Source organism: Mesoplodon mirus (assembly GCF_964341445.2).
Source record: "Mesoplodon mirus genome assembly, chromosome: 6".
In the NCBI taxonomy this organism is placed as follows: domain Eukaryota; kingdom Metazoa; phylum Chordata; class Mammalia; order Artiodactyla; family Ziphiidae; genus Mesoplodon; species Mesoplodon mirus.
Window position 1 is genome coordinate 115,259,843 of NC_138982.1, and position 26,705 is coordinate 115,286,547.

General features: G+C 35.5%; 1 protein-coding gene across 1 annotated transcript in view; it reads left to right on the forward strand.

Annotated features, from left to right (window-relative positions):
* The window catches only part of ROBO1 (roundabout guidance receptor 1), a 402,854-nt gene that overhangs the window by 321,800 nt on the left and 54,349 nt on the right, over nt 1-26,705 (forward strand). Inside the window, exons 10-19 of the mRNA XM_082624948.1 lie at nt 986-1,067; nt 1,235-1,403; nt 1,490-1,656; nt 7,874-7,995; nt 8,704-8,935; nt 9,903-10,024; nt 13,204-13,375; nt 17,099-17,296; nt 21,381-21,407; nt 22,822-22,864. Coding sequence (XP_082481074.1) covers nt 986-1,067; nt 1,235-1,403; nt 1,490-1,656; nt 7,874-7,995; nt 8,704-8,935; nt 9,903-10,024; nt 13,204-13,375; nt 17,099-17,296; nt 21,381-21,407; nt 22,822-22,864 — 1,334 coding nt within the window. The remainder of the gene's footprint in view (nt 1-985; nt 1,068-1,234; nt 1,404-1,489; nt 1,657-7,873; nt 7,996-8,703; nt 8,936-9,902; nt 10,025-13,203; nt 13,376-17,098; nt 17,297-21,380; nt 21,408-22,821; nt 22,865-26,705) is intronic.

The following is a 26,705-nucleotide window of genomic DNA, read 5'->3' on the forward strand; positions in this document are numbered from 1 at the left end:
TCCCATACCTGTTCTTTCAGGACCGTGTTCTTTTGCTTTGATTTTTCTTTTCATTTTAGATCAAGATCAGACAAGCTCATGGGGCATATGAAAGAATAGCCTTGACAGCAATAAACATAAATTTCTATTGCTTTATTGCCTATTGTGGGCGGCTTCTTTGGAGTTTTGGATCAACATAGCAGTTCATTTTATGTGCCACGAAAGTTAATATGTTGTACTTTCTTGTGACAATGATTGTGACTTTGTTATTACAATTGCCAGAGCAAGATGACAGCATTTTTGCTTTATCCAACATTATTTGGTGATAGAATTATTACCTTAGGCAGAGGTATATGGGTTCATTATGGTACTGATGATTTTAATGTTGAACATGTGACCTGTGTTTGTTTTCTGGCAGTCAGTCTTTCAAAGGAAGAGAGAGCATCATTCCAGCTGGAGTTTGACTTTATACTTACTAAATTGTCTTAAGTTACAGGTTAAAAAAATAAAATGAGAAAAAAGAGTGAATGCTTTAAGAAGAAATCATTTTGTGTCTATCCATTTTCTATAAATATTTGTTTATCTCTGATATCCATATGAGTGTATCTCACATAATATATGAAATAGCAAGAATAGTCACTGGCTAAATTTTATTAGCCCTATTATGTGACTTATTAAATATAAAGCTATAAATTAGTAATAAAGATTAACCCTTTGAAATTAAAGTTATATACCTCATTGTTTACTGCACGACACAGAAAATGGTGATGTTAATGCACTTAAATATTATATTTTTATTATACAGTTAGAATAACATTTTTGTCTTCTGTCTTCATGAAATATTTTACTTCACATTCAATAAAAACAAATTAAGAGGAAGTTTCTGGTTAGTGCTTTTTAATACAAGTTATCCATATTCATGGACCATATACAAAACTATAATTGCTTTTTCAGCCCAGTGAGCTCTTGATTGTTCCAAATATTTATTTTGCATCTGTCTTCTCAGCTGGGTGACACTGGTCGGTACACCTGCATTGCATCAACCCCCAGTGGTGAAGCAACATGGAGTGCTTACATTGAAGTCCAAGGTAAATTCAATAGTATTTTACCTTCAAATAAAGCTTGAAATGCAGTTGTTTACTCACTGGTAAAAAGATGAAGAGCATGTCTTGATGCTTGAGTAGGTGGATGGGTATGATATCTACCTTTATGTGCTTATCTGCATAAACATCTTTCATCTTTTTCTTCTTGTTAGAATTTGGAGTTCCAGTTCAGCCTCCAAGACCCACCGACCCAAATTTAATCCCTAGTGCCCCCTCAAAACCTGAAGTTACAGATGTCAGCCGAAATACAGTAACATTGTCATGGCAACCAAATTTGAATTCAGGTGCAACTCCAACATCTTACATTATAGAAGCCTTCAGGTAGAGTGAAGACGATGTTTCCTATTTGTTCTCTCTTTTGATTTACCATTAAATATGCATGTTCTAACTTGTGTATCTATCCTTAGCCATGCATCTGGCAGCAGCTGGCAGACTGTAGCAGAGAATGTGAAAACAGAAATATTTGCCATTAAAGGACTCAAACCTAATGCAATTTACCTTTTCCTTGTGAGGGCAGCAAATGCATATGGAATTAGTGATCCAAGCCAGATATCAGACCCAGTGAAAACACAAGGTAAATATTGATTTACTCAGCCTTGAGACATCTACTTATCTTTAGCTGTTATAATTTTACAAGTAAATCATTTGTACTACATGCTAGGATTGTATATTTAACATAGATCTATTATCCAAGTTGCTCAATTAATTTTTAATGCACAGTGCCTGCAAACTTTCTTATTTTCTGTACTAAGCACACCAAGACAAGAGGAATAACAGAGAAATGTTTCTCATTTTATAAATCACAAATCCAATGAGCAAAAATATTATGTGAATATTTTTGTATTATTTTCAATTTTTAAATATGAGTATATGTGGGTGTAAAATTTTAATCACATAATTGTATTTAAAATTAAGTAAATTTTATGTATGTTGAGATGAATACTCATGACCTCCTGGATGAGTTTTTAACATTGCAACCATAATCAAGTAATACTCTCTGGAAATTACACAAATGTAAGATACAGTTGTAAGATGAACTTGGTCTTAACCCCTCTGTCCAGTCAACCTCCTCCAAAGCATCAAAAAAATAATAATTTAGGTCTGTATGTTGTTTCGCTTATCTTTCATTGCCAATTATGTGAACCATGATATATTAAACTTTTAAATGGAAATCATGTATATTTTCATCAAAGCTGGGTTAAAGAAACAGATAAAAGGAAAAATGAACATGTTGAAGCTGCTTCTAAAAACATTTGAAATTGGGAATTTTTTCACTAGGACCACATTCTGGATACACTGCTTTTTATTGTCTTTCATGAATAGGAATTATTTTTAGCTTTCAACAGATTATTATCTCCTACCCACCGTCTTGCTCCTCCTGTTATTTTAACGTTTTAATAGTAGTAAAATTTATATATTAAAAAAAAAGATGAATTTGAATCAACCTTTACCTTTTATTGAACATATTGTCATCACAATTAAAATATACTTTATTAATATAAGATTAATAAAGAAAGGTAATTCTAGATGGTAGGAATTAGAAATACAAAATTCTTTTCTCAAAAAGAGGAATACATAATATACAGAGGAATCATAATATCTCTATCTTAATTCATATATTTCCAAAGGAAAAATGGAAACTGAGTTACAGTGACAGAAACAAATTGCACACAAAAGTACTGAAAGATTTAAATTACTTTTTCCTGGTTTGGGAGAAGATCTGCCAGCCACATTGCATGTTTTGTCTTCTCCAGTGAGTATATAAGCAATCTTTGGGGAAGGACTTTTTGTTTCAGAATTCACTGAGAGAGCGAACTGAGTTGTAGAACATGCCCATGTCTGTTTCTTTCTGTGTAAAATCAACACACCCATATGCATATATTTGCTATTATGAGTCACTTCACCAGTAGCTTTAATATTCTTGGAGCCTGCCTTAAGGCAGTTTGAGGTTTTCAATATTAGATATGCATTTGTAAAGAATGCAGAAACTATGACAGCTGTAAAGTGAACTTAAACTTTTGTCCCAGTACAGTGGTCTCTACCCAGTAGACCTTAGGAAAAGTTTTTCATTAACTGAAGTTCTGTCATATACTCATATAAATGATTTTGTAAAATATACCCTCAACTCTTAAGCGAGGAGGTAGTCAACATTTTATCTGTGAGTTACTTTAAGTTTTTTTAAATTTTTAATCAACTTACCTTTATACATGATAGCTAGTAGAACAATGTAAAGGAAATAAACCCATGTCAACTGGAAAACTGGAAACATAGTGAAACAGGCACACAATTTTGAAATCAAAGAATTTTTCATCTCAGCTCTTCAACCTACTAGCAAGTTAGTATGTTCCCTGAGCATCAGTTCCCTCATCTATATAATGGGGCTAAAAATCCCTACTCCACAAGATTGGACAAGGATTAAATTAGCCAATTTATGAATATAGAGGACTCATATTTCTTTTATATTATATGCCATAAGACTGTAATTGGACTTGTATTTCTTTCACTGTTTGGACTTGTGAAAACAGAGGAAGTTCTTAAAATTTGAGAAACACAGCTAGTGTGCTGAATGAGAAAACCAGAATTAAATGTATCTCGACAGTCTGGAATGATGGGCCAGCACTGACAAGATTAAAATTAATGGAGCAAGTGTAAAAGTCTGGTACTTGAACTTAGGTTTAAAAAATTAGCTGTAGAAGAATAGGCTGAGGATACTGGGCTTAAAAAGAGAGTACATGTGAGTGTGTGTCAGGTGTGTCAGGATGACTTCAGTGTTGGAAGTCAATTAGCACACCTATCTGAGCCAATGGAGTGAGTAGTTGTTGAAGAAACAAATCTAGTCTTAGCAGAATTATATGCAGATCGAAATCTGAACTGGTCAGATCACGAAGGGAGTAATGTGTCCTATTTTGAGCACTACATTTTCAGGTAGACTTTTAAGAGGAAGACAGTGAGGATGCTTGGTGAGACTGCACTAAAGGCTGAAAACCACATCATTGGAAAAGAAATCCAAAGACTTGGCACATTTAACCCCCAAAATAACAACGTTAGACTAGGCTTGACTTTTTTTTTTCCTTAATATTTTAAGAGTAAGATATGCTTATTCTAACTCCAGGCACCAAAATAAGCCAATGAGTGGAAGTTACCATTGAGGCAGATTTCATTGTCTAGTTCTTAGACTGCTTTTGAGACACACCAAAGCCGAGCTGAGTCAGGCCATAGCAGGAGCCTGGGGAAGAACCTGGGAAAATCCAGTTGAAGAGTACAGAACATGTAAGCAGTTAGGAGAAGAGCCAGGGGTAGAGGGAATTCAGGAAAGACTTGTTGGAAGTTGATTCACAAAGGAGCAGGCATAATTTCTTTAATTACTTCTGCAGCATGGCTGCAAAAAAAGTCTTCCCTAAGTGGACATTTCTATGAATGAGCTGGGTCTTAAAGTTGCACAGATCCAGAGCATGGTTTCCTGTTCAGGAGTCAGGTAGACCTAGGTTGCAGTTGGAGTTGGAGCCCTGTCCCAGTGTAATCAAGATGTGCTTTCCCAAATACAAGTTTTGATAGTGCAAGGAAGATGACATGAGCACCTAGCAAGTGGGGGTGGGCTGGGGGGCAGATATTGCTGAGATGGGGGTAGTTGTTGCCACTGTTACTACTATTCTTTATCCATGTTCTGTCCACACAGCATTTTTGATCCCTATCTTTTAAAGAATATGCACACAGACATAGAATGTACAGAATATGTGTATACTATAGATAATAAGAGACCAGTTATTGTAAATAATGAAGGGGGGCCTGGGTAATCCCCCCCCCAGAGATTATGTATAGGGAGGCTCCAATACTGGGGAAATAGTGGGAGTAGAATCATATCTGAGATTTCCTCCAAGTTTAATTCTGAATGTTGGGAAGACCTTTTACATTATAATACATTTCTTTCGGGAGGAGAAGGAAAGCAAGAATAATAAAGGGACCAATTAATACATGTCTCAATATTACACTATTAGACATTACTTTCCATTTTTCTTTCCGATGAGGAATTTTCCAAAATAATATTCTATTGCCAAAATGGTTACACTAGGGATTTTTCCTAGATTTCATGAAGGGATTAACTGGCATGTTACCTCAACCAGAGAAATTAGAGATTGCCATGCAAATTATAGCAGCTACCTTTTAAAATGATTACTAAGACACTTCCTAAAAGGTAGACTATTCCCTGAGGATGGCAGTTCACATGTGAGAGAACATGTTTAGAAGCTAATATAATATGTTTGATATGTGTGTGTGTTCCATACAGTAATTCACTTTAACTCAACTAATGTTTATTAACATATTCTATATGTATGGCACTGTGCTAGGTGTTCTAGGTTCATAAAAATTGACCCAATCCTTACCTTCCAGAAAAAGATTTTATATACCTTAAAAAATGTAGTTCTCAAAAAATCCTCTCCTCAGAAGTAGCTTCCATTGATATTGCCATTTGACAGATGAGGTAACTGAAAAATAGTGAGGTTAAGAAATCTTCCCAATATTACATGGCTGTCGAGTTGCTAAGTTGGGGAGTTGCCAAATCTGTCTTATTCCAAGAACTCCACTCTTGCCCTAGAGATAGATGGTAGCTAAAGTTGTAGGAGCAATGGAGACCAGTAGAGAAGTAAATCTTCCTGAGATGGAAAAGTTACAATCAAGTGCTTTCTGTCTCTAGTCTGTGATGATAGGTAGCCTGAAGGCCAATATGAGCCACAGTTATTCCAAAGGTATGATAAACTATGAGAAGCCAAAACTATCTCAGGTTTTCTCATTTTGCTTATTTATAAGTTTATAAATCAAGGTTATTACATCTAAGGGTTTTGAATAGCACTCTTGTTCTGTCTTGTCTTTCATTTGCCTGCCTTCCATGGACTTCATCAAACATACTTACCAACCTCATTTTTTAAAATTTTTATTGGAGTATAGCTGACTTACACTGTTGTGTTAGTTTCAGGTGTACAGCAAAGTGAATCAGTTATATATACATATGCATATATCCACTCTTTTTTAGATTCTTTTCCCATATAGCGGACCTCATTTTTTTTTTTTTTTTTTTTTTTGGCCACGTCATGAGGCATGTGGGAATCTTAGTTCCCAGCCAGGGATCGAACCCTTACACCCTGCAATGGAAGCTCAGAGTCTTTTTTTTTTTAATTTCAAATCTGTTCTCTCTTTCTATGAATTTGTTTGTTTTTGAAGTATAATTGACCTACAACACTGTGTTAGTTCCTGTTACATAACATAGTCATTTGATATTTCTATACATTTCAAAGTGATCCACCACAGTGTCTAGTTACCATATGTCAACATGCAAAGACAGTACATAGTTATTGACTACATACCCCACTCTGTGCATTTCATACCTGTGAGTCATTTATTTTGCAACTGGAAGTTTGAAAAGAGGTATAAACTCCCAGTTGGCTTGCATTCTTAACCAAGAAACTTAGATCCCATGAATAAGGTGGTCTGGGGTAGTGAAAAGAGCATGCATGATTTGTGTACAAAGGCCTGGCTTTTACTGCCTGCTCATGGATGCTGTGGCCTTGGAGCAGGTGTTCAGTCTTTCTGTAGCCAAGTTCCCTTCCTTGAACACTGGCAGTATGGAGTCTTAACCATTGGACCACCAGGGAAGTCCCCAACCACATTTTTAATATTCATGTTTTTGTTTTCTATCCAACCTCAGTTCTTTAAAAATATTTAATCATTCATAAAAGTAAAATTCTTATTTCTGTTGCTTATGCGATGGAAAGTAATCCAGAATATATGTGCCAAGATACAGTACTTTGAGAAGGAGAATTCTGGATATTAAAAAAATCTTAATTTTCTTCTCTTGTTCATCCTGTGTTCCCTTTTACTACTGTAAACAAAGCAAAGCATCTGTATTTAGAAAATCTTTAGAAATAGGCAATTTTTATCAAGTACAGACTTTTTAGTAAGTTTAACAAAACACTTTCTTGTTGGGAAAAAATCTCAACATAAATGAACACTAGTAGCAGTTTAATCCTTGCTATGTTCTTGGTCTCCTTTCCAAAAATGTTGGTGTTCTTGATATTTAGAACTCTTTATTGAACATTTTTCACAGTGATACAAGAACTAAACTAAATCAAACCATCAACTAAATAGATGTTAAGTACTCTTTTCTCATCAGATTTGTTTTGTTCTGTTTTATTCTGTCTTATCCTATCCTATCCTATCCTATTCTGTGGGTGGTTCCCGTATCCTCCATCATAACCATTAACTTATCATATATCTTATTTGGGAAGCTATCCAGGTTCATCTTATAAGGTGAGGATGTCTTTTTGTGCTTGCTTTTCACTTATGTGTTTCCATTCTCTCTATTACTCATCTGCTGTGCTGCAAATCCTGGCTCTTTTCTTTCTGGCATAGTTAGGATCAGTACAGAAGGTTATGTAACAAACTCAGAGGAGATTGCATAGATTCCTCATCCCTGGCAAGAAGTGATCATTACATGATAGGAGGAGCCCTCAAACACTGCTGTTTGCCATTGTTATCTTTGCCTCCTGTTCTTTATTGCTGTCTCCATGCCCTCTGCTTGTTGTCTCTCTCTCTATATGTCCTAACCTCCTGATTCTAGTAAAAAGGTTAAGTTGTTCCTATTTTATTCTGTATCACAGGTTGGAATTATCCTTCACAGTTGGAATGATTCTTCTTTTCTGAGATTTTCTGTGAATGAAAGGATTGTTTCCCCCATGCTTTCATTCAAGTCAGTTGCATTGTCTAGGATCTGACACAGTCTCCTTGGATTGTTGCAGATGTTCCCCCAACAAGTCAGGGGGTGGATCACAAGCAGGTCCAGCGAGAACTGGGAGATGTTGTACTGCATCTCCACAACCCCACGGTCCTTTCTTCCTCTTCGGTCGAAGTGCACTGGACAGTGAGTCGTTGTTGCTGCCGTAATATTTGATCTCAGTTTTAATAAGCAGATGACTTTGGAAGATCATTACATGAAAAAAATATATGTATATATAGAGAGATGCAACAAATAGTTAAATTATATATATCTGTTGCTTACCTCTCTACCAATGATAACTTTATAATGTAAGCATGGTTTATTATGGTAGCTGTGAAATGGCTTTAAACAGACAAAAATTTCATCTTGTGTGTATTTTATATTATGCTGCTGCAGTAATGAACTTTACTAGTCTCAGACAAAACAAGTTATATATTCATAGTACTATAATGATAGGATCATTAGCATATGAATTTTTTAAACTGAAAAGTATTTCTGAATAATACTAAGTAGTCTTTTAAAATTAGGAAGTGGAAAAATACATTTTATTTCCTCATCCCCTTGACACTCTGACTTACCTCTAGATATCTGTTGTGGAAGTGCCATGATGCCTCACATTTCTGCATGAAGCATAGAAATTCATATCTAATATTATACATGAAAGCTGAAAAAGCGGACATATTACAAAAGATAGTGATTTGTTTTTAGTATTCTACTTTATGTAAACTAGAAAACTGTGGAATGAAGTCAGATAGAATTTTTTTTGCATTGTGTCACATTTAATTTTCATAATTTTCTAAAAAGTCAATAAAAGGACATGAATTGTTGCATTTTTATTTGTCATTTTAATAGGTGGACCAACAGTCTCAGTATATTCAAGGATACAAAATTCTTTATCGCCCATTTGGAGCCAGCCATGGTGAATCGGAGTGGTTAGTTTTTGAAGTGAGGACTCCAACCAAAAATAGCGTGGTTATCCCTGATCTCAAAAAAGGAGTCAACTATGAAATTAAGGCTCGTCCTTTTTTTAATGAATTTCAAGGAGCAGACAGTGAAATTAAATTTGCCAAAACCCTAGAAGAAGGCAAGTATAACGAAACGTGCGGTTACTATGCATTGCAATACTTTTGTTAGGCTTTTATTAACTTAATGGAAAAATATTAATGACATTAAGTCGTAATATTAGTGACATTAATTATTAACTGTTTTGATAGTGACCATTGTATTTTGTTAATAGGATTTATTTAATTAGAACTACTAAAAACCAAAATTCTGTTATAGTCGACTTGCTTTAGTAGTGGCCTATCTAAAAATGTGCGAATGTATACATTGTATTACTTAATGACATATTGGATATATTTAATTATTCAGAACTAAAATTCACATTTAAAGATAGGATTATCCTTAATTTGCTTGTCTTTCCATTAATTATTTTTCATTCATTTATCAAATGTTATTTTAAGTGATGATCTGTAAATAAGGTGAGTAATGTTTTGGTTTGCCTGGGACCTTCTGGTTTTATGCCTCATGTCCCTGGAAACCCCTCAGCTCTAGACAAACCAGTATGTTTGGACACTCTATAACTAGAGACTAAAAATTAGTATTTATGTAAAGGTTAAAGGTTACATGTCACAAGTGTACTCTTTAAAAATAACCAGAATTTTTCCTAAAATGTCTTTATTACTTTGATTACAATAAATTATAGGATACAGTTAATAACATGGATGGTTAGTATTTATCTTTATACTTTTGAACATTTTTAGGGAGAACATGGGACTAAAGTTACAGGGTAGGAGAAAGAGGAATTTTCCTGGGATGTTTTTTGGAGATAATCTATATAACTTTGGTTATGAAAAACTCACAGTAACAATAGGTTAGCGATATCGAGGAAAAACAAATAGTTTGGGACTATTCAAATTGGATGAGATACATCTTTAAAACATATACATATATGGATATAAATTTTATGTTTTTGTTTAAATGTTAAATGCCTGCTTTCAGTGTTCTCTAATGTGCTCATAATATATCTACTTTTTAAAACAATTTCATAGCACCCAGTGCCCCACCCCAAAGTGTAACTGTATCAAAGCATGATGGAAATGGAACTGCAATTCTTGTCAGTTGGCAGCCACCTCCTGAAGATACTCAGAATGGAATGGTCCAAGAGTATAAGGTAAATACATATATAGCAATTTACTGATGGACACTGCTCTCCCCTGCAGAGAAAAAAAAATAAAAGGAAAAAAAAAAAAGCAAGCTTGGTTAAATTGTTCATGGATATTTGGCGCCATCTGCTGGTCCACACAGCAGCATGTAAAACTATTTTTAAAATACTTTCCTGTTTTTTCAATAATTGTGGAATAATTTTTTCTTAAGCCATTTGAAAAAAAGAATTTAAAAGAGAGAATTTACCTGGTCACAGTACATATAGGTACATATAATTTCACACAAACAACAAACGTAAAGGCTAATAAAAGAATCTCTTTTTTTCCCCTTAAAAAACAGCTTAAGTACATTTTGCAGAATTAGTTTGCCCCATGGAATTGTATCAGATATGGTTTGATTTCTTTCTTTTAACATGTTTGGAATTTTGTAACATTGGAGCTAAGTTGGAAAAATTATTTTATTGTGCCTGAAAATTATTTTATAAACCTTGTTTTCATCTCTAAACAAAATTTTATGTCACAGAGGAAATTCAATTATAAACTTCTGTATATATTTAAATGAATTTTTTAAACATATGATGTATTGTCAAGTAATGTAATCCAGTGATCCTGAATAATTATTTTTACCTGTGAAGTTATCAGTTCTAATCATTGAATTTAGAGAGGCTTATATAGATTCATCTCCAGCATATATTTCAAGCATGCCAAGGTACAATAAAATTTAAGGACATGAGATTTATCCTGTTAATGAATATACATTAAAGCACAGTTTTAATGAGCTATGATAAATGAATAAACGATAGATTGAATTAGGGAAATCTCAATAGAGAGTAAATTTTATGTGTATTTTTTCAACACTTATGTAAACACACTACATACTAGACTTTTAACTGAAAAACATGTATTTCTATAGACACTGCCTTATATGTCCACTATACCTCAGTATTTTTCTAGTTAGTAGCTAAATTATGATACTTAGTAAATTATCTCATATATGTAAAAATTTATATATGTTTATTGATATGAAACTGATGCTAAGAAAGTAAACACATTTACCTTCTACAGGTAGTTACATGCAAACATCAGAATCACTTATGGAATCATTTTCCAAATATAGGTGCCTGGCCACCATTCTCAGAGATTCTGATTCAGTAAGTCTAATAAGGCCCTTGCATATATACTTTGGTAGATCTTTCCAGGTGATTCTGTTGTGCACTTTTGGATAAAACCCAAATAAAGACCATAAATGTACTTTTGAGTACCAAATTAATTTGTACAATGACCAAATATACTGAGCTGAATTTTAGGTATAACAGTTTATTTTAAAATGATTTTTAAAAACAAACTAAAAACCTCTGTATGACAGTTGCATGTACTTTAAAAGGGCGACATATTTTTAAAGTATTTAAAATACTGCCATAAATGTGCTGTGGATATTTTAGGGTATTTCAGATAGATCTTCTACTGTAACTGAGTCATTAAAAGGTAAGAGTCTCTACACTTTCAAGTGCCTTCTCATGAGTTTCAAGGTTATTTCAAGACTGGGAAGTGATGGGGTGCTATCGTTCAGTCCAGAAAAATAAACTGTCATAGAGATTTTTAAGCATATAAAATGCGGCGATGTCTCAGCTCTTAAGCAAAATTGTGTAATGTAGGCATTTTCCCCTAAGAGTCAAAACTCATTTCTCTTCTAAAGAAATGTGAAAGGGTGGATTTCACTTAACTTCATGGTCAATTTAAAATAATAAAATGCCTTTCACAACCTGATTGACTGGTACAAAATCAGTTTGTGGGTTTGGTTCAGCTGTGTAATGTAATTGAGGGGGAAAAAAATCACAAAGGACTCTTTATTTCCAAATGGTCAGACCCTGGTATAGAGTCTGACCATTTGTTGGTATTATGCATTGAAATTATATTAAAATAATATTAACTTTCAAAGAAAAAAATTAAAGGCTCTTGCCCATGTGATAGAGGACACTGACACTCTTAGATTCACTTTAAATCCCATTTCCTGTTACAGTTTAGACAATAGACTACTTGAAAGTAATCCTACATTTTGCTTAAGGACATCGTAAAGAACATAGAGCATGTTTTACTACTCCATGGATCATTTTCTTATAGAAACTGAATCCAAATACTGTCATGCATCATATTCAAGCTCTATAACATTGCAAAAGATCACTCTAATAATTAAATAATCCTTCAGTGAAATTTAAATTAAGGATTATAGCATAGTTCAGAAATCTTAATTTCCTGAGAATAATTTCCTACCACAAATATCAAAGTTAATGAGACATACAATAATTTTCTTATTAGGAGAATATTTTTCTTTTAAATCAAATATGTATTGTTATTCTTTGTGATCTTATATATGTTATTAAAGGCTAATTAATATTACTGTAAATACAAGATCAGAGTGCTATTTTTCTTTCATTGATAATAGTTCAACCTACCATAGGTGGAATAAATCCTAGGATGATCCTTACTCTTTATGTTCAGTTTTATTTTTAAAAACCATGTTTATGCCAAGATACTTTAGATTATTCAGAAGCTCTCTCTTTTTAAATCAACTGTTTCTCGGTTTTGACATGAAAAGTGATGGGACTGTAACAGCACCAGGTAATTTTATCTAGAGAACTGTTGAAGTAAAGTATTAGACACAGAGTTTCCTACTCACTTTTGTTTTGTGATATCCTGTCAGCTAGTATTATGTAATTCCATAGTAGGAATGCAAATACTGAATGATAATAGGTAAGTTATTGTTCTTTATCTAGATGTATACAGCTTTTTGCAAGTTCCTTTTATTTTTTTCTGGCATATAATTTCTAGGAGTTAAAAAAACAAAAAATCCTGATAAGGTTAATAAGAACCAGGGTCTTGGTAGAATCATTTGTAGAATCATCGGATATAATCCTTTGTAGCAACTTCTGTAGAATCACCTGGTATAATCCTTTAAAAGTATATAAGAAAGTTCAAGGAGGTCTTTAAGGTACTACTAAGGTACTACTAGGTTTGACTACAGAGTCTTCTCAGAACTAGATCCAGGGAAAAATGACTTTTGAAACTTCCTACATTAGGCTCATGACAGGTCTGAACTCTGTCTAAGTCTAAAACCACAGTTCTAGGTCTAAAACCACAGTGCTGATCTTTGCATTAACTTACATAACTTGTTGTGTTCTTCTTATAGGTTTGGTGTCTGGGCAATGAAACTCGATACCATATAAACAAGACAGTAGATGGTTCCACCTTTTCTGTGGTTATTCCCTCACTGGTTCCTGGGATCCGGTATAGCGTAGAGGTGGCAGCCAGCACTGGGGCTGGAGCCGGGGTGAAGAGTGAGCCACAGTTCATCCAGTTAGGTGAGTGCCAGTGCAGATATGGTTTGAAAGACATATCAGTGTACCGACTGTCCTGCTTTTCTTTTTGGTATATAGTGGAGCCAACCATTGCAAGTTGAATAGGCTATGGAATGTGGCAATAGAATTATGAAAATGATGGTGTTAGCTTTATTTTACCTATCTATAATATCACAACTAAATTTAAACTTATCCAAGCACACATTTTTAAATGATATTTTAAGCAAAAGGCTGTCAGTATTGTGTCATCCTAATCCTGTCCTATTGAATTTTTTTCATCTTTTCAATAAATACTATTAATTGAGTAACAAGGATACCTCAGGGAACAGGAAAGATGCAGTCTGCACCTGCATGGAACTTACAGTGGTTTGGGTTTAAAAAAAAAAAAAAAACAACTTAAACTAGGTATTGGAAGTTTACAACAATATGCAATTTATATCCACCATTTATGTGTCTTTAAAATTGTATTGCTGGGCTTCCCTGGTGGCACGGTGGTTGAGAATCTGCCTACCAATGCAGGGGACACGGGTTCGAGCCCTGGTCTGGGAGGATCCCACACGCCGTGGAGCAACTAGGGCCGTGAGCCACAACTACTGAGCCTGCACGTCTGGAGCCTGTGCTCCGCAACAAGAGAGGCTGCGGTAGTGAGAGGCCCATGCACCGTGATGAAGAGTGGCTCCCGCTTGCCACAACTAGAGAAAGCCCTCACACAGAAACGAAGACCCAACACAGCAAAAATAAATAAATTAATTAATAAACTCCTATCCCCAACATCTTCTTTAAAAAAAAAATTGTATTGCTTTTGATAACAAAAGAGAGATTGAGATGTAAAAGAGCAGTGGAATATGACATATGCTAATTACTTAGAAAGTTAAAAATGCAATGTGTGCTTCAAAAGTGGTTAGATGAATAAAAAAGAAACACAAAAACCTTACAGAAGCATTAGTTACCACACTTCATGATAGACAATGTGGCATGAACATAAAATTCAAATTTATTGGTTACCAGTAAAATCTGAAACAAACAACAAAAAAACAGCAACAAAATTATACATGGAAAGGGGAGAGAAAAGGGTCAGATATTAAGAGGTGACATTTAAATTAAGATATGAAGAAGTATATAGTCAACTTTGTTCCTTTCACATCAGAAGTTAAGCATTAGTAATATTTCATGCCAGTTGCTAAATTATGAAAATGAATCAGATACATGAATCTTTATATATCGCAAATAAGTATATAGTACTGTTGCATGCTGATAATATTGATGACATCTTAGAAATTATTTCAGAACAAAATTAAGAAGCATTCCACTGTGAATAAACTTTGTTGCTGTATGTAATGAACTTTGCATTCAATTTGGAAACAGCTATTGATGTTTCAGTGTTAAGATTGCTACCTACTGTAACAGATAACATTGCAGAACTTCTGCAGTGTAATATAATAAAGTCTACCTGAAGTCCAATGGTTGTAGCTATGGAGGGTCACAGGCTGATGAGGCATCACTTCTTTAAAATGGGGCTTCCAAGGTTGACCCTGGGCCAGAAGAAAGGAAGAAAAGAAACACATAGTGTGGAGGAGGGTTTAAATGGCACATGTCTGGAAATGGTGCACATCACTGTTACACAGAACTTGGTCTTATGATTCCAAACAGATGAATGGCAACACTGCCAAATCAAGTAACTGGCTAGGGAGCTACCAGCCAACAACTCTATGCTATGAGAGTACCATTCAAGTCTTTAGTGGAGAGCTTGCTGCTTCTGCCACAGCCATTGGCCAGAATTTGATTTTTGGATTATCTTTTACAACTAGCACTTTTTTTTTTCAACAGAGATTATAATATACACAACTTTTAAGCAAAAAGAGCTTCATGGTTTATTTCTGGTTCATTTATTCCAAAATTTTTAGGCAATACTGAAAACTATGTTTAAAAATTGCTTGATGCATCTGTTACAACATTATCTAAGGTATGGGGGAAAATAGTCTGAACATAGATCTTCTTACTCAAATAGTTGCCTAGTTTTGTGAAAAGTCAGTATTAACTTATTAAAACTGAAATTAAAAGTTACATGGTGATGACCTTATACATTGTCATGTCATTTACTTATTTTGTATAATATATGACTTTCAGTACTGGGTTTTCAAATATGAATTAGAAAAAGGACCATGTGTAATTTTATTTATTTAAGATTTAAATCATGGGGTTTAAGGGTCAAATTGGTTTTCTTGAAATTATAGATGTGTTCCAATTTTCCATATCTTAATATAGTCTCAGCTGCAGTGAGACAAAGACTGAGGTACAGAGAGGCCATTTTAATTAATTCATTAGTCACACCACACTTTATTCTGTTAAGCCCATCTGGTCGCCTGCATGGAACCTCTCTTGGCTGTCTCCATAAAATCTGAAGCTACTCAACTTAACCTTGCACAAATAGCCATGAAATCTATAAACCTAGCAGATACAAAGGGTGTAGTAGAAATAAAAAGAAGAGTCAGCTTGGTGAACTTTCAGAGGATGAAGTGCTCGTAGGATAACCATAGATAAAAGAGTCTGGAACATGAAATAAAACTTTCAGTCAACAAACAGTTGAAGGCAGGTGACAGCAACTGCTTGTGAAAATAGGTGTTTCAGACTTGACCCGCCATAGAATGAAATCTGGAATTCTGTTCAAGAAAAAAGCAAATAAAAAGCACACGCATGCACAACATGAGTAGCAATTTAGCCTTTTTACATAGAAAGGGGTGCTATTTTCCTAAGACTGTTTCCTTAGCCATTGAATGCTACTTATTTTACCTGCCAGTGTCTTAACAGAATGCAATGTCACTTAATAAGAAAAAATAATCAGTAAGCATATTTTTCTGTTTGAGAAATGTTATTCATAACTAATGAGTTAAACCAATTATTTTTCTTGGAAAAAATAGAGTTTTGGACTGAAACAAATGTTTCTACTTTAAAGCAGGTGGTGTTAGCAGAACATTTTCAGAGTCAAATGCACAGGCTTCAGTAGTTGTGGCACGCGGGCTCAGTAGTTGTGGCACATGGGCTTCGTTGCTCCGAGAATAGCCATAAATTCTATCAGTTTTTAATTCTTGAATCAAAATAGCTGACAGAAAACGGGAGACTTTTTGACTATTCATAACACTTGATAATTCTTGCCCATATATATATTTTTTTTAACACAATATTTTATTTATTTTTATTTATTTGTTTATTTATTTTTTGCAGTACGTGGGCCTCTCACTGTTGTGGCCTCTCCTGTTGCAGAGCACAGGCTCGGGACATGTAGGCTCAGTGGCCATGGCTCATGGGCCCAGCTGCTCTGCAGCATGTGGGATCTTCCCGGACCAGGGCACGAACCCGTGTCCCCTGCATCGGCAGGTGGACTCTCAACCACTGCGCCACCAGGGAGGCCCTCTTGCCCATATTTAATGAACGTTCTTATAGCTATTGCTGGCCATGGTTATTATTTTAAAAGAAAGATTTTTCATAGTTCTTTCAATAGTAACATGATTTTACTTTTTCATTGGTTTTTTATTAATGATTCTGAATTTTTATAGACCCTTCTAAACATAGTTTCAAACAGTGTGTTTCTGAGGTAGTTAACCGTCTTAGACTATTCAAGGGTGGGAGGAGGGGAGATACACACACACACACACACACACACACACAATTTTTTTTCATTGTCTCATTGAGTTTTACACCCAAATTAACCCAAATACGGCATTTCAGATTCTCATGGAAACCCCGTGTCACCTGAGGACCAAGTCAGCCTTGCTCAGCAGATCTCAGACGTTGTGAAGCAGCCAGCATTCATCGCAGGAATTGGCGCAGCCTGTTGGATCATCCTTATGGTTTTCAGCATCTGGCTCTACCGACACCGGAAGAAGAGAAATGGGCTGACTAGTACTTATGCGGGTATCAGAAAAGGTATTAGCTTTCCGAAGTTTTCCGTATTTTACTCTGTTTACATAACTCTTCATTTTAATCTGTGACTCCAAGTTATTCATGATTATGCATATCCTATATTAAATTATTTTAATATATAAAGATTTTCAAAAGCGCTTTTATTCTATTGCAATATCTAGGTATAACCTCCTCTTGAGTATCAGTACTACAAATAGGCTTATCAGTTTCAGGCCCAGTTCCTTTAAAATATATTTCACCAGGGTAGGTCTACACTTCGTTATGATACCATTCCTTTGTTCTCTTAGGGAATTACTTTATTACTTTATATTCTGGAGAAAAATTTTTAATCTCCTTGTCACAGGAATTATAAATACAAGCTTTGGACTGTCACACAACTTTAAAGGGGGTGTTGTTGCCCTTTGTAAAGCTAAAGATATTATTTATAAATAATGATATTTCCGATTATTTCTGATTATTTATAAAATAGTTTCTTAATAAATGTGCTTCAGTTTTCAGAGAGAGGAGGTTTAGTACTTTTTTATTGTTAAATTTAAAGTTGCAGAGCTGAATATGTATAGACTGTTAATGGGTGATGATGATTTGTTAAAAATGTGTTTACAGTTTAGAAGAGAACGTTTATTTGGCTGCAATTGTTTACAATTTTATGGATGAGCCAAAGATTCTAAGGATTTCACAGACACTTTTACCACATATTCTCGAAGTCTGTAGATTGGTGGTTTGTATTTTATATTTTTTTATGAGGTTGCTCAGATAGATAATCCTTTTGCCTTTCCCTCCTAAAATAGCTTCATCAACTCTGGGCATCAGATCTGGGCTCTAAGGCAGGGTGATTGTATGTCCCAGTTTTCAGGCCACCGTCCCAATTTATGTCTTTAGTCCAACTAAATTATTTACTGTGTTCCTTTGGCTCTTAAAATTGTCCTAGTTTTTGGATGGCAAATTATACATTCACCCTAGTTATAGGGTCCATACGTAAGTCTAAGATAACACTTTTGCTGCAAAGCAAATCTAAAGAGGATGACCAGTAAACACATACCCCCCTGCACCATCACCACCCTTTAAAAAAAATTGTCTACATGTTTCCTATGTGAACATTTCCTACATGGCTTGGCCAAGTCATTTCTCTGATCAATGATATGGCAAAGGCAGAATTTGTTAGTGTTAGCTAGACCTTTTCTCAATGAAACGTTCTACTGAATATCCCTGTACGCTTGTAAAACAGTCGGGGACAACAGTCTAAAATATTTGTGCCCTTGGTCCCAAGGGGTCTTGGCAAGAGTCAACACAAATTCATCACCCACACTGTGGAAATCCATGAATGTGCCTCCTGTCCATGGCTCCATAGCAATCTCTTCATGTACATACGTTCACCTTAGTGTTATCATCCTTAAATATGTTTTTTTTTCAGATATCTGTCCTATGCAGAGATAAAGCAAAATGTCAGTATCCCTGCCTGTGAAATGGAAAATGAGGGCTGGGAGGTTACTGCAAAGAGACTGGGTGCTCCTTACGTATACAAAGTAGATCAATATCAGGCACACATATTATCACATAAAACCTTTGACTGAGAAACAAGGCAGAGAAGGGGTTTGTGGGTGTCAGTGTGTTGTGAAGCCGGGCAGGGGCAGGCTGTTGGGAGTTGTGTGTTTGAAATCCCATCTGAATGAAGAAAAGTGACTAATTAACATCTAGACGTAGAGTCTCCTGAATTCCCCAGGAATCCTGTACTTTTATTGCCATAAAGTATGATAGCTGTGTAGTTGTAACAATTGAATGCTCTCTCTTGCCTTGAAATCTAAATATGTGACATGAAACCCTCTTCCCTTCGGAAATGTTTCTTTTCCTTTACTAATGTACTTTAAGCATGCTGGCAAATGCCTATGTGCTCTTTCTGCAAAACCTGTGAAACTAATATCATTGTCCTTTTAACTAGCTTGTGTTTAAGCAGAAATCATAGAACATAATTACAAATGTAATTGGTGAGCATTTGATTCTGTTTTCCTCACTTTGCCGTGTTAGCACTTTTTCATAATTCTGGTTGTATGCAGTTTTAAAAAGTGCATCCTGAAATCTTAAATTGTCTATGCCCGAAACAATGCTGGTAATTCTAAGAAAAAAGGAAGTGAAATATTTTAAAGAAATCAATAGCCTGTTGACCTATAAACCATCAAACCAGAGTGTGACTTGAGGTAATAGTGAGCATTTTTAACATTTCCCCCCTACATTTATCTGGAGATGTGCCCTCTGCTCGTACCCCTTGTCCACATACATCCACGTAGTGGGAGTTTATTTTATTACTGGAAGCTTTGAGAATTAAGTTGTCCTTTGGTGTACAAGCTGTAAAAATGTCTTTTAGACAGAACTCTTTTCATCTCTTCTTCAATTCCTTAAACTGAGGTTAGCAGTTGGCTAGGAATACTGACAGGGACCGTTCATTTTTTGCCTGTGTCCTTTTGATTGAAAATTAATGTTCAGGCACTGCATTCTTGCTTGAGTAGCTTTACTTTCAAATGTATCTCTTTATTATTTTTTATGAGGACTAGTTACTATGGCTCTGAATTTTTGATTGTAGCAAAATTACATTGACTCTCTGAAAAGACCCGACTGAAAGAAAACACAATAGAATTCCTAAGACAGAGACTGCTGTGCAGCAAAGGAAGCCCAGTGTATAAACTGGATCCCCAGCATTGAGGGTTTTGTTTTTGTTCTTCCTAGTATGCTCAGAAATAAAATGGTTTGGTAAGAAGTGACAGTTGTAAAGGATGCTACAGCATTTGAATTTGCAGCCCCGGTGCTCTAATCTTCGAGTAACTTTCTTGGAGACATTCAAATATGAAGTGGAATATACATTTTTGGCAGCTTTTTGATCCGTGATAAGTAATCAATATTCTAGTTTGTGTGTATTAAGGATTTCTTAAAAGCAAATTTTAGTCTACAAGGAAGTAATGTAGATTTCCTTGCTTTCTTTACCAGAGCAGTGTTTACTTTAAATTAACATGAAGAGCTTGGAAAAAAAATCAGCCTCTCCCTCTATGAAATGACATGGAAATAGCTGTGGTGTTATCCAACACCCAGGAATGAGAGAAGATAGGAAAAGTGGCGGAGGCAAGGCTGCTACTTTTGAGGTCTGCAGTTCAATTTCAGGCATTATTGATTGGATTAAGATTTATAACTGCAGAGTGAAGGTGTTCAGAGGGGCATTATTGTTCTATTGTTTAGCTTTTGGTGTGGTATTAAAAAAAATGCTCAGCCTACTTCTAGAAAGCTTCTAAATGTAAACTATAATAGAGAAGTTAAAGTTTAAAACTCCCCATTTTTCCTGTCCATTCACAAATTTCTATCATGATAAAAATGTAGCATTACACTGTTTATATGACAAGTATCAGACATTTCTTGGCAATGAAACAATTCAGTTTTATGGGTTTTTTGTTCCAGTTCTTTCTTTGCTTGCTGCCTTCCTTTCTTCCTCCCTCTTTCCATCTCTTTCTTCCTTTTTTCCTCTTTCTTTCTCTTTCTTTCTTTCTTTCTTTCTCTTCCCCCTCCTCCCTCCCTCCCTCTCTCTCTTTCTTTCTTTCTCTTTTCATCTTTCTATCTTTCTCTCTGTCTCCTTCCCTCTGTCTCTCTTTCGATGATGAATACTTAAATGCACCTATTAGTTAGCCCACTTTAATAAGCATTTACTTTAAGATTTCTAGATAAGGTTTACATAAGACCCTGATAATACTTGTTTAAGAACCCATTATCCAATGTTTGGAAATGATTAATAGTAGAGGCCTCCTGTTTGTACTAAAGCCATGAGCTAAATCTCCATTACTAAATGCAGGGGTCATTTGCAGGCTAACCCAGCACAATCCCCACCCCCACCCATCCTAGAACATCAGACCCTTCAAAATGGTACCTCAGAGACAAGTTTCTTTTTTAACTTCAGATTTGGTTTTATTCATATATCAGCGTGTCAGAACTACTGGCCTAGTTATTTACATTTGTTTTATGTTCAGCTGTCTGCTTGATTTATACTAATGTGATATGTTCCCTTTCTCTCTTCAGCTTAATAACTGGTTTATATTTTGTTTTGATTTTTCAGTCCCGTCTTTTACCTTCACACCAACAGGTATATATTTGCGCTTACCCCCCTCCTATTCTTCGTTAGTTTGGCATGTGTTGTACTATTGTGTTTCTGTTTTGATTTCATTTTCTGCAGTAAGCTGGGGGGAAAGGACTTACAATGGAAGACAGTACTTCATTTACTCATGCCAGGCATGCACTTGAAGTAGAAATGGTTGGTGTTGCTTGTCATTCCTTCAATGCCATTACTTATTCGTGACTCCGCATTGCATCTTAGCCTTGTTTGCATGTGTTTCATTAGATAGACACACTGTTTCTACCCTCAGCATGATTTAACATGCTAATGATCACATTGATTATTTCAGACTTGGCAGTGCCTTTTTTTCCCTTAACTTAAGCTTTCGGGTTTTCAAACAAAAATTTCTCTCCCTTACAATTCTCTATCTGTACAATCAACATTCTTAAAGGTAACCAAAATATCCAGCACATGTGAAAGATAAAACTTGTCATTTTCCTTAAGTCCGAGTACTAAGATTCCATTCCATTCAGTTTCTTTCAAAGTGGGTCCTCTTCCTTCGATTCACCTTTAGTAAAAGATGTACCTGTAGCCTTTCCTCCTCGGTTTTAATCCAGTTATTATAATCACTGGGAGCACTTATCTCTCCTTAACAGACTCCCAGTTTGGAGTTCTTCTAAGTAGCAGAATTTGGCAGCTTTTAGAAGCATACTTCTTCTTAGAAAATGGGTCTGTATTTACAGAAATGCTAATATCCTTAACCCCTTGCCTGACTATGTGCAAATCTTTTTCTGTTATGGCTAAATTTTATACCCATAATTTATTAAGCCGAGAATGCTTTCAAGAGCATTAAAATATATTTTCACTATGTATACATGTCTGATGAAAATATATTGAGAAGGGTTTTCACAAGCCACAGTAAAAACTAGGTCGCATTCATTACTAGTCACAACTTGGCATACATCTTTGTGTGTGGAGAGAAAGAAGGTTTATTTTAACGTTTATCTTTGTCTTACTGGTACTCATATTTCTGGGGAAATGGTCTGGTAGGTTTTTTTCTTCCCAAATTTAAGATTCCACTTACATAAAATCATGAAATTACATGAAAATAATAAATTCAAAATCGGAATCTATGAGAATGTGAATGTACAAACGTGTAATAGTTATAGTTAATAAGAGTGAACTGAAGTTGGCTTCTGCTTAGTTTTCGACCTTGTTGGCACATAAAGAAAATAAAAATAACTTATATCTAATGCTGTACCATCTTAAAAAAATACTAGTTGAATTGGAAATCTGCTATTTCCTGTGATGAATTTTTGCAATGCTTCTAAGTAGAAAGGAAGAAAACATGCAATTCTAGAAATATGCTCATGAATGTCATAACTTTTGATATATAAACACAAACATGTCTATTAATTGTTCCTTTTTTTTGGTAACATTCCAGTAACTTATCAGAGAGGAGGCGAAGCTGTGAGCAGTGGAGGGAGGTAACTATCCTGCTTGTTTTGTAGATTCTCAGGGGAATTCCAGGTATTTCTTCTTGTCTTCATCGATGACATCACTTTCTTTGCTTAAAAGGTTTAACTTAAAGGTGAAATTTGTTTAAATATTTCGAAAATACTCCATTCTGTTGTGCTGTGGAGCCAAGCTTGTTTACGTACAAATGCACTTGATTGGAGCTGTTGCATCTTAGTCAGTGAACACCAGAGGGAGCACTTTAACCGGGAAAGACAGACTTGCTGATTTAGCAGATGATTAAAAGGAGTTAAAGTAATTAAGCGATGGCATTTATGAAGATTAAGAAATATAGCTAGTTAACAGATACTATCAAAGAAAAAATGTTAATTTGGAAACCTGCTGAACACAGCATTGGCTCATAAGTTGTTGTAGTTTATGTCTGTTTGTTTGTTCTTGTTATGAATTCAACATAGTTCAGTCTCCATTTGCCGGGAAATATGTTGAAATAAAAGGAGGATCTAGGTAGCTTGTTAACACGGAAGTTTTTTTTTTTTTTCCTCTCATTAAAATGAACCTCAATCCTACATTTATGATTTTTTGGTAATTATTATTCAGTGAACTTTAATATATTCACAGAGAAATCACAAATTCATGTGACAGGTGTCTGAAAGGGGCTGAAAGAAGGTATAAGTTACATGAGTCAAGCTTCAGGATTTTCTATGATAATTTTTTCTTTTCAAAAACAGTAACATCTAGCTTAAGGTGTAAGAAAAAAAACCTTTTGACCAAAACCATTTTCTAATTCAAATTCAGTTAACTTATTGAGTGTCCTGCTTTGTATAGTTAGATAATGTGATTGCAACTGGAAAAGATAAAAATAAGAAAGAGTGGTGAAAACAATGTTGACCATCTTTAGCAAATGCTGTACAAATTTGACAATTAGCACTGCTCTTTTCTTTCCTGGGTACTGCTGCTAGCTTCCTGTTTTCATACCTGTGAAACAAAGTCAGCCGCTGAAAGACCCCAAAGCGAAGGAGGTCTTCGTAAGGAATAAATCCACTTGATTCAGGAATTAAACCAGGGCATGTTTTTGCATCCAGGGCAATTCTGTCTAAATCATACCCCAGACATTCATGAAACAGTCTCTGGCATAAGAACATTCTCTTGTGGATAAATCCGGAACCTGATGATATAACCACCTCTCTACATGTGTATATTCATGACAGTAGACTTCAGCTTTCTCATTAATCAGATCTTATGAAAATGTTTATTGAGCATCTTCTATGGGTTCTGCACCAGCCTCTGTGCATGAGCACGTGCACAGATGTGCTTTCTCTCTCACACATGCACATGCACACACATATAGAATATGTCTAGTTTCTGCTGTAAAGGAATTTTCAACCTAGGTAGACCAAGTTATCAAGGAGGAAATGATGACAAGGATCTCTCGGTACCAAATGCTAGTTTCTTCAGCAGGACTGAAAAATTACAAAGTTCCATTTGGAAAGCTCGCTAAATCGTCATACAGAATTAACCTTCTGAATGTAAAAATAGTATAACAGTGAAATGGATTTATTTTAAATACCCAATAGAAATGATCTTTTTACCAAATAAAATGACAAAAAATGCTGGAATGTTATAGAGGCAACAGTTAAATAAAGATCTTAGAGTTAGTGCTCAAAATGACAGTTATATACACAATTTAAAATTTATTTATTCATCCAACCTATTTATTGAATACCTACAATGTGACAGGCAGTGTTCTAGTTGCCTGGGATGCGTCAGGGAGCAAAGTCAAGAAAAGTTCCTGTCCTTCTGAACGTTACATTTAGTAGGGGAGATAGAAGATTAATAATAAACATTTTTTAAAAAGTCAACTCTATAGTAGAAGCAGTTGGTGAGTGCTTTGGAAAAACTAGAACAGGGTAAGAGCATCAGGAATGCATTAGGAAGAGGTCTCATTTTCTAGCCATTTGTGAGTGGGTGTGTGTGTGTATGTGTGTGTGTGTTCTGTGTATGTGTGTTGTGTGTGTGTGTGTTCCATGATCCAGTGTGGTAAGAGAATGAACAATGAGTCAGACTCTTGTACTCACTTCTCTGATGCCATCCCTTAAACATTGGATTCCCTCAGGCATCTCAGACTCTGTAAGCCCTCACTGTATCACGCGACTCATCTGGTTAATGACACCTAAGTCAAAATGTCAAGTCGTCCTCTTTCCTGCATCGATCACTGCATTTGGTTGATCCTGCCTTCTTCTCCCTTCACTATCGCTGTATTGTTTCACTTCAAGCTCTTTTTGTCCCTTGTCTAATCTGTTAAAAATGCTCCCAGCAGTCCTGCCTTCATCTACCTTCATTAGAACTATTTCCTGTTAATTCCCTTTGCCCATTGGAGACAGAATGAAATTTTGAAATGCATATGGATCATGTCTCTGAGCTTCTGAAGATCCCAGTTTCAGTACAACACACTATATATATATATATATATATATATATATATATATATATATATATATATATATTTTTTTTATGCGGTACGTGGGCCTCTCACTGTTGTGGCCTCTCCCATTGTGGAGCACAGGCTCCGGACGCTCAGGCTCATTGGCCATGGCTCACGGGCCCAGCCGCTTTGCAGCATGTGGGATCTTCCCGGACCGGGGCACGAACCCGTGTCCCCTGCATCAGCAGGCGGACTCTCAACTACTGCGCCACCAGGGAAGCCCAAGAACACACCATATTTAAAATAGCAAGTCCAAATTGGGCAGAGCATGTGAAACCCACAACCTCTAGGGCCCTGTAGCCCTCCTCGTATCTCTGTGTGCCACCCCCTACAACCCACTGTGTCAACCCACCTGCCAATCACCAATATTGCATTCTCTTCTATGCACTTATTACATCAGCCTGTAATGTGTCCCCCCTCCCCTTGTTAGTTGGCTGAGGTTCACCTGCTGTATCCTCCATGAGCTCTGTGCTGTATAAATACCACAGTTAAGCACCTAATAAAAGGTAATGCAATTATCTTTTGTTTATATCAGAGGGTCAGCAAATTATGGCTCTTGGTCTGAATTTGGTCTGACACCTGTTTTTGTAAATAAAGACTTCTTAAAATACAGCCAGACTCATTTGTTTACATATTGTCTATGACTGCTTTCCCACCACAATGGCAGAGTCAAGTAGTTGAAACAGAAAATATATGTCCCACGAAGCCTAAAATGGTTGCCCTCTAATCCTTTATAGAAATAGTTTTCTAACTCCTGGCTTAAATGATTGTTTCCCACAATAAAAGGTGAGATCCTGGAGTTAGAGGCTACTGATTTATTAATCAATAATTAAATGCATGAATTTTTGTAATGCAATAAATGTAATTTATTGGATTATATCCATAAATTCAATATATGAATTATTGATCTTTGAAAGATATCCACAAAAAGTATCTAAAGAAGGAAGGGATGAGTTATTGAGTAAACAAATGTCAGAAGACTTGAGTTCAGTCCTTGATGAGAGAAAATTTGGGGCCCTGGACATTTTCCTCTGATAAAAGAGAAGGTTGAGAGAAAAGGAGAACCTGAGAGCTCTGCTTGTTCTCAAAACTGTGAATTTTGCTCTTCACATAAAAGGGGAAATGAGGATGGCGGTAAGCAAAGAGACCTCTTCTCAACTTAAAAAGGGGGAAGGATCTGCAGTGTAATCCAGTGGCAGATCATGGATATTAAGTGGCTGTTTCTATTCACTTGTTTTCCTTACCTCACACATCTCGATCTCCTCTTCCAAACAAAGAAAACCTAGTTGAAATCCAAACCACAGCAGAAACCAGGAAACAGCAGAGAAAGCCTGAAGAAAAGCATAGGAAAGTCAGGCTAACCAGGTCGA